This window comes from Sinocyclocheilus anshuiensis, unplaced genomic scaffold (genome assembly GCF_001515605.1).
Source record: "Sinocyclocheilus anshuiensis isolate Anshui unplaced genomic scaffold, SAMN03320099.WGS_v1.1 scaffold466, whole genome shotgun sequence".
NCBI lineage: Eukaryota > Metazoa > Chordata > Actinopteri > Cypriniformes > Cyprinidae > Sinocyclocheilus > Sinocyclocheilus anshuiensis.
The window spans coordinates 1,727,371-1,735,810 of NW_015544159.1; the positions used below are offsets into that span (position 1 = coordinate 1,727,371).

An 8,440-nucleotide genomic window follows, 5' to 3' on the forward strand; every position below is an offset into this window, starting at 1 on the left:
ATACACACACACACACACACACACATATATATATATATATATGCCAAATGTATAAAATATATATTTTATAATATAATAATAATTATTTATTTATTTGTATTTATGTAATTAATAGTACATTTATTATTATTTATTTACATTTTATTTAAATAATATAATTTCTCCGCAAAGATCTCCAGAGCTTTTAGCCATGAGCCAGACGAGTCTCTTCCAGGTTGGTGGGGTTTGATAGTGAGGGTGGTTGTACAGGAGCTGCAGGTTTGATTTACAGCCCCTTGCACTAGTGTGATTCTCTTGTTAAACATTTAGATAGGGCGCAGTGGCCTGCCTCTCAGACGTGGGGAGTGAGTGCGTAAATCACACGGTTAAATAAGCACTGGTCAGGCTGCAACACACGCCGTCACTCCACACTTCAGGACATGATGTACTTCATTGACAAGCATGTGAACGAGAACACAAACACACACACATGGATATCTAACCCCTGAAACAGGAACAAAACAAAAGACCTTAGAATATTTTCATGGGATACTATTTAAATGTCATTACTTTAAATGATTGATAATGTTATATGTGTTATGATGTAATTGTTTAAATACATTTTAATAATGATATTATTTAAAAAATATTATTATTTTAAATAATCTTTCTATTATTATTATTATTTATAATACTCATAATGCATATTTATATAATTCATATTTAGGTGTATTATTTATTTACTTTTTATTTAAATAATATAATTACGCAATATCTAATAAAATTGGAACTTGTTCAACATAAGTAAATAAACAAGGAAGATAACAACGGTTAATACAATCCAAATTAAATTAACATTAAAAAAAAACAAATGATTAAAATGACTCATTAAAATATTATTTAGAAATATAGCACAATAAAGGCAATATTATAGTGGTTGCTTCAAGAAAACAAATATATTCAAGCAGTTCCTCATGACATACAAACATTATTTTTTTAAACTAATATATTTTGTAATATTTTAATATAACATAATTTTAGTCTTTTTTAATAAAAAAAAAAAAGCAGGAAAAATTATTTTGTGAGTGTATAGTTGCAGCCTGAAAATTATGTATTTAACTTTTACATTTTCCATCTTTAATTATTACTATTAAGATTTTAATTTTTTTTATAGAGATTTCTGGTGTCAGGTATCAATTGTTGGAAATTATCAATTTAAATGGCTGTACAAATGACTCCAATAAGACAAAAATCTTATTTTTTTTCTTTCACATTGTACTTTTTTTCCCCGAAGTTGTACATAGAACAAAGATTACTGGAGTACATTTTACAAGAAAAAAAAAAATCTGTATTTCTACTTAAAAATGTCATTGTGTTACTTGCTGTTTCTCTGCAATTATTTGCGAAATTTACTCTAATTTTTGAATGAAAATCGTTTCAAAGTTAATCCTACACCAATTTTTTTCAGCACAGGCAGCTCAGGAGCTAAGAGGGCTTTAGTTGTGTCTTTCAGTGAAGTTTATTTTTAAAACAAGGCATTTGGAATGATAATTGGAAGCACTTCCTGGTGAGCCCTTTCAGTGGCGATCCATTCAATCTGATCTAATGGAGAGGTCAGTTGGGCCTAATGAGGACAGATTGCAACAATAACAGCAGATTAACTGTGAATATTCTAAACTGCTGGGGCTGAGAGTGTGTTTGGAGGGCCAGTCAGTTGTAAATCAGTGAGGGATTATGCAAATACCCTGCGGCTGAAGCTCACAGCCTGAGTCCTGCGGCCCGAACAAAGGGGTCAAGCCTGCTCTCTCCCACTGCTAGCTAACTTTCAATCACAAAAAAGAGACTCGGGCCAGAGCACAACGGAGAGAGAAAGAGAGGGGGATGTCAAATCCTTGCATGAGACTCCTTATGCATCCCCCGCAGTGCTCGGACTCAGTTGGGACGAGTGTGTGTGCGGGACTCACGGAGTGTGTGCGGAGCACTGCAATGATTTTGGACAGGGCCATGTTCCACAGCTCGTCTGTGAAGGCTCTGGTCACTAGGCCTTGGGTGGCGTGTAATATGTGATCCTCCACCACAAAGAACCTGCAAAGCATGATGGAAGATGGCATTACTTGAAGTACATCGACTCTGTAGATGAGAAAATAAGACTTACTGCCCTGCACATAAATAACTTCACAAATAAATCCAGATTTAACTTACCCAACAATCTGATTAAAGTACTTCCTGTAGCCCTCCACTGTCTCGTGCTGGAGTGAAACACATGCAATTAAAAAATATAAAAACAAATAAAACGGACAGGATTGTTCAAAGATCAAAGAATACAAACCATGTTAGACTGAGGCTGTAGTACTAGTCTTGCTTGCTTTTTTCTTTGCTTCCTATAGTAATTTTCAAATGTCTCTCTGTCTCCCTATAAAGAAACAGAATATGGCTTTAAAGTGTGTTTAAAAACAAATTAATATCCATTTTCATTTGATTTATACAAGAGCATTCAACTTGCACGGCACGTAATTGTGCATTTTACCCCAGAGCAAATTGCATTGGAGATTAATCAGGTTAAGGCACACAAGACACGGAACGCAAGCCAGTCAACTGTAACATCACTGATTGACTTCAGCCATTCATTTTCAATTTCACTTGTTGTTGTTGTTTAACGGCGCTTTCTACTGAGCTCTTTTGTGGTGTCTCGTGCCTCGAGTTTCATGGGAGTCATACTCCAGGACTCCACATCACAAGTGCAATGCTGTATCAGGTGGGCTACCAAGCAAGTTTACTACATCTGAAAAGCCATACATATGAACAGGTTATGTGATGCAAACATCAAAATTGATGTAGTTTGAGGACAAAACATAGTATTGTGCAAGGAACTGTCTCTATTTATGGATTATTTGCCCCGTTCTCACTAGGGTTGGGTATCGATTGGGTTTTATACGATACCGGTGCCAAATCGATACTTTTAAAACGGTACCGGTGCCTAAACGGTGCCTGAACCGATACTTAAAAAAAAAAAAAGAGCCACAAAAAAACGATGAATAACATTAAAGAACATTAAAAATATTAAAAATAAATATACATAGCATTCACATGCTCCTCGGATGCTTCCCGAGTTGTGCTTCCATTACTCTAAGGCTAATAAATGTATTTCACGATCTGGGTCATTATTTAATACAAAACAATATTTAATACAAAACCACACATAATGTTTCTACTGTATCTCTGTCAATCACTCTGATATTTAGTTAAAATGAGTGCTGTCTGTCACAGTCTTTAATCAGTTCTGTGAATGACTGTATGGTATGCCACATGCACTGTAATATGTTTTATATTAAATATTAAATTTTCAAATGAAAATAGCAACATGATTGTTTTATAAAGCATGCGTTCATGTGTTAAGGGCTAGATTTTCGCTGGAGGAAACAGCTGTGGTGTGATGAGGGGTGAACGCAGCGAAAACTTTACAGTAGATGGGAAACCGATTGCTCCCTCATGACCTTTTGTAAACTGTATTTATGACAAAGAACTGCACAGATACAGATATTATAACAATCTATCGATAAACACACCTTGTGTCCTCTGTTTCTGTTTGAGTCCGCTCGTGCTGCGCCGCCGCGGTCTGTGGATTGAATAGCGCACTGAAAGACGGGGAGAGCGTGCTGAAAGACAGGGAGGAGTCGAAGTCTGCCGCAGTTTTCATATGAAATTTGACTCTGAGGCAATCACGAATTTGTGTACAGTTTATGGAGCTAATCGCTATAGCCCCGCTAAAAATGGCCTAGCGACGCCCATGCTTCTTACGTCCATTTCGAAGAACCAGGACAAATATTTAAATCAATCGCTCAGGCATTTAAGTGGCACCGAAATGAGGCACTGAAATCTGCATTCTGATTTGGTTCTAGTACATACCGGTTACATAGGTACCCAACCCTAGTTCTCACAATTTGTGTGAAAAGGAATAAAACCGGCTGCCGTTTTGTTGTGTAGTGATCATTTCTGCTGGAAACTGCAGTGAAATGTATGTACAGGTACGTTTTTGTGGTTTGGCTGAAATGTAGGCAGAATCTTGTATTTCCAGTGAGCTTACGTTGATTCAAACATGCAATCTCTGTGAATATAAACCTGCACCCCCCCTCTCTCTCTCTCTGTGTGTGTGGCTGAAGAGTGGCCCTCGGCCCTTGCCAGCACCTGTGAGCACTCGGGTAGCACAACGGTCAAAAGCGCTCATGTTCTCATTAACTGAACCATTGAGGGGAAAGCCCTCGACTCATCCTGCGGCCAGTGAATGCACCGCAGTTTGTGCAGAATCTGAATGCCGAAGCGAGGAACTTTTTCACTGCTTTGTTTTTATGGCGAAAAGGGGGTTACTGCTCGGTCAGTCCCATTAGATGCTGCAGTCTGACCCCTTTTGTTGGCGTGTTGAAGGACTCGGGATTAGTTCTGACCAGATGAGCGATGGCACCAAGCGCTAACAAACTCAATCTCACCTCTCCACAGTTTGTGTTTGGTTTAAAGCAAAAATAATATTGATGGCACGACAGTCAAAACTCTGGAAATCCCATTGCTTTTATAAGCCATTAATGTTTGAGGAGCCACTTGGGAGACAAGGTTTCAATGAAACCGCACTGTCAACTCAGAGGCTGGGGACCTATTAGAAACAGATCAACAGGAATGTTTCTCAATAAAACACATATTGTGTTCTACTGCAGAACCCAAACAGGCTTTCATAACATGTTATGGAGACGGGCTGTTGATATATCGGTTGTTCACTGTGTGCCCGACACATCTGGAGTGAAAGAGACACTGGGAATTACCAAAACAGTGTAGATGTGAAGACATCGGTAGACTGGCGAAAAATCCACCAGATCCTGTGCCGTCAGGACCTTAAAAAGAAAACCGACAAGGTTAAAGGAACATTTCCTGTGGCAATGCATTAAACAGTGATGCTTCATCTATGTTTTGAACAGATATCTTTGAATTGAATAGTGATCAAACAACACAAAGATTCAACAAAATATTCCTTCAAACACAGGCTGTTTAAAGCATTTAAATATATTATTGGTTTATAATATGTTATACAAGAAAAATAATTAGAATTTTTATATATTGTATAAATACTGTATATACACACATATTATTTTCATTAAAGTAACGGTAATATATTTAAATTATACTTTAAGTATAATTAAAGTTTTTATACATCATGGTATAAATATAATAAAGTAATAAGTAATTATTAATAATTATATAAATTATAATAAAATATTCTCTATAATAATAACTAATGATATTTTAAGTATTTACGCAAATGAGCATTATTAAAAGTATAATTCAAGTATTTATGCATCATGGGATTTGTTGTTCTGGCCTTACACTGTTGTACCACCTTTTATGCTGGTTTTAATTGTAAAAATCATTATGTTAAAATCCTTTTTTACTGTAATTAATTGAATATTATTAACAATAATCAGAGGGGAATGTTTGCAGTTATAAAAATAAATAAATAAATATAATGATTCTAAATGAATTTTCTTTGTCAAATAGAATTTTGGGATGAAATCTGGATGTTTTCTAGAAGTCCTGGATGTTAATGCCATATATAAAGAAGGGCCACAGTATGGCGCTTCACAAAAGGATGTTATTTGGGCTTGATGATGCTACCTCCTCATCCATCTCCTCTTCATCCGCTGCCTCTGCGCTCAGGCCGTTGTGATGGAGGGGTGTTCGGCTGTTCAGACCGTAAAGAGGTTTGGCACAGCTCAGAGTCACCTGCTTCTGCACCGCACTGTTAAAGGTACGGTGCTGCTGAGCCTGAGAAAACAAGAGTGACGGAGAGAAAACCAAAAATAACGTCAACAGTCTACAATGCCAGTCACTGCAACTTTCGATTTCTATTTGTTATGTGTGCAACAAATTTAGCACACATTATTTCCATTTCAACACCTAGTCAGGTGTCTACATAGAACATTTTAAAGCATCACGGTTTTGCTCAGGCTGTTCCAAAAGGTAGGCAGCATTAACATGCAAACAGCAAGCTCTGAAATCAGTCTATTCTCTCATGCACTTTGAATGATATGTAGACACCTATGTACAGCACTCCTAATCAGTCGCTTATGAGTAGTTCTGACCAGATGAGCGATGGCACCAAGCGCTAACAAACTCAATCTCACCTCTCCACAGTTTGTGTTTGGTTTAAAGCAAAAATAATATTGATGGCACGACAGTCAAAACTCTGGAAATCCCATTGCTTTTATAAGCCATTAATGTTTGAGGAGCCACTTGGGAGACAAGGTTTCAATGAAACCGCACTGTCAACTCAGAGGCTGGGGACCTATTAGAAACAGATCAACAGGAATGTTTCTCAATAAAACACATATTGTGTTCTACTGCAGAACCCAAACAGGCTTTCATAACATGTTATGGAGACGGGCTGTTGATATATCGGTTGTTCACTGTGTGCCCGACACATCTGGAGTGAAAGAGACACTGGGAATTACCAAAACAGTGTAGATGTGAAGACATCGGTAGACTGGCGAAAAATCCACCAGATCCTGTGCCGTCAGGACCTTAAAAAGAAAACCGACAAGGTTAAAGGAACATTTCCTGTGGCAATGCATTAAACAGTGATGCTTCATCTATGTTTTGAACAGATATCTTTGAATTGAATAGTGATCAAACAACACAAAGATTCAACAAAATATTCCTTCAAACACAGGCTGTTTAAAGCATTTAAATATATTATTGGTTTATAATATGTTATACAAGAAAAATAATTAGAATTTTTATATATTGTATAAATACTGTATATACACACATATTATTTTCATTAAAGTAACGGTAATATATTTAAATTATACTTTAAGTATAATTAAAGTTTTTATACATCATGGTATAAATATAATAAAGTAATAAGTAATTATTAATAATTATATAAATTATAATAAAATATTCTCTATAATAATAACTAATGATATTTTAAGTATTTACGCAAATGAGCATTATTAAAAGTATAATTCAAGTATTTATGCATCATGGGATTTGTTGTTCTGGCCTTACACTGTTGTACCACCTTTTATGCTGGTTTTAATTGTAAAAATCATTATGTTAAAATCCTTTTTTACTGTAATTAATTGAATATTATTAACAATAATCAGAGGGGAATGTTTGCAGTTATAAAAATAAATAAATAAATATAATGATTCTAAATGAATTTTCTTTGTCAAATAGAATTTTGGGATGAAATCTGGATGTTTTCTAGAAGTCCTGGATGTTAATGCCATATATAAAGAAGGGCCACAGTATGGCGCTTCACAAAAGGATGTTATTTGGGCTTGATGATGCTACCTCCTCATCCATCTCCTCTTCATCCGCTGCCTCTGCGCTCAGGCCGTTGTGATGGAGGGGTGTTCGGCTGTTCAGACCGTAAAGAGGTTTGGCACAGCTCAGAGTCACCTGCTTCTGCACCGCACTGTTAAAGGTACGGTGCTGCTGAGCCTGAGAAAACAAGAGTGACGGAGAGAAAACCAAAAATAACGTCAACAGTCTACAATGCCAGTCACTGCAACTTTCGATTTCTATTTGTTATGTGTGCAACAAATTTAGCACACATTATTTCCATTTCAACACCTAGTCAGGTGTCTACATAGAACATTTTAAAGCATCACGGTTTTGCTCAGGCTGTTCCAAAAGGTAGGCAGCATTAACATGCAAACAGCAAGCTCTGAAATCAGTCTATTCTCTCATGCACTTTGAATGATATGTAGACACCTATGTACAGCACTCCAAATCAGTCGCTTATGAGTAGAGGTCGACCGATGTATCGGTTTTGCCGATTAATCGCCACAGATAGTTTTTTGCTGGAACTATCGGTTATCAGCAAAAATCCATGCCGATAGTTTTCCGGGTTGCGTCCGTTGCTGGAACGGCTGAGAAGGTTCTGCTGTCATTATACAGTACGAGAGCGGCCTCTAGTGGTTGAAATCACTGACAGCACGTGCTATTTGTTTAGACACGTGATACTGCACGCTGAACAGAGTGGGAAACTTCAGACGCGGATTTAAATGCAGCCGACAGAAAATCCTGCCACGCCACAGAGCGCCATTCACATAGTTTTCCATTAAATTACATTATATTTGTCCCGAATTGTTGTTAATGCTTCATTAATAGAGCTATAATATACATCGCGCTTTCTCTTTCCGTTTGCTCCGTTTTTTAAATACCGAACTTCAAACTCATCTATGCCTCATTGTTCGTTCATTCTTGAAGTAAACTTGTGTCCGTTTGGTGATTAAATAAACTGTTTTAGACCGCTGCTCGAATTGAACGCGATGCGTCCGGAGTGTGTGTGATACCGGTGAGTTCTCCTAGACTCAGCGCTGCGCTTTTATTTTGATTAGATAATCATCAAGTGTTCAAGAATAGAAGCAGTTAAAGTGTGAGAGTATACATACAATATCCATATGTA

The 8,440-nt window shown here is 36.8% G+C and overlaps 1 protein-coding gene across 3 annotated transcripts in view; it reads right to left on the reverse strand.

The window, feature by feature from the left end:
• Positions 1-8,440, reverse strand: part of LOC107695547 (exocyst complex component 6) — a 58,614-nt gene that overhangs the window by 27,823 nt on the left and 22,351 nt on the right. For all 3 annotated transcript variants that reach the window (XM_016495523.1, XM_016495522.1, XM_016495520.1), the window contains exons 7-11: positions 7,321-7,470; positions 6,474-6,542; positions 2,309-2,392; positions 2,182-2,228; positions 1,944-2,064 (exon numbers count right to left, since the gene is read on the reverse strand). In XM_016495523.1, the coding sequence (XP_016351009.1) occupies positions 1,944-2,064; positions 2,182-2,228; positions 2,309-2,392; positions 6,474-6,542; positions 7,321-7,470 (471 nt within the window). The remainder of the gene's footprint in view (positions 1-1,943; positions 2,065-2,181; positions 2,229-2,308; positions 2,393-6,473; positions 6,543-7,320; positions 7,471-8,440) is intronic.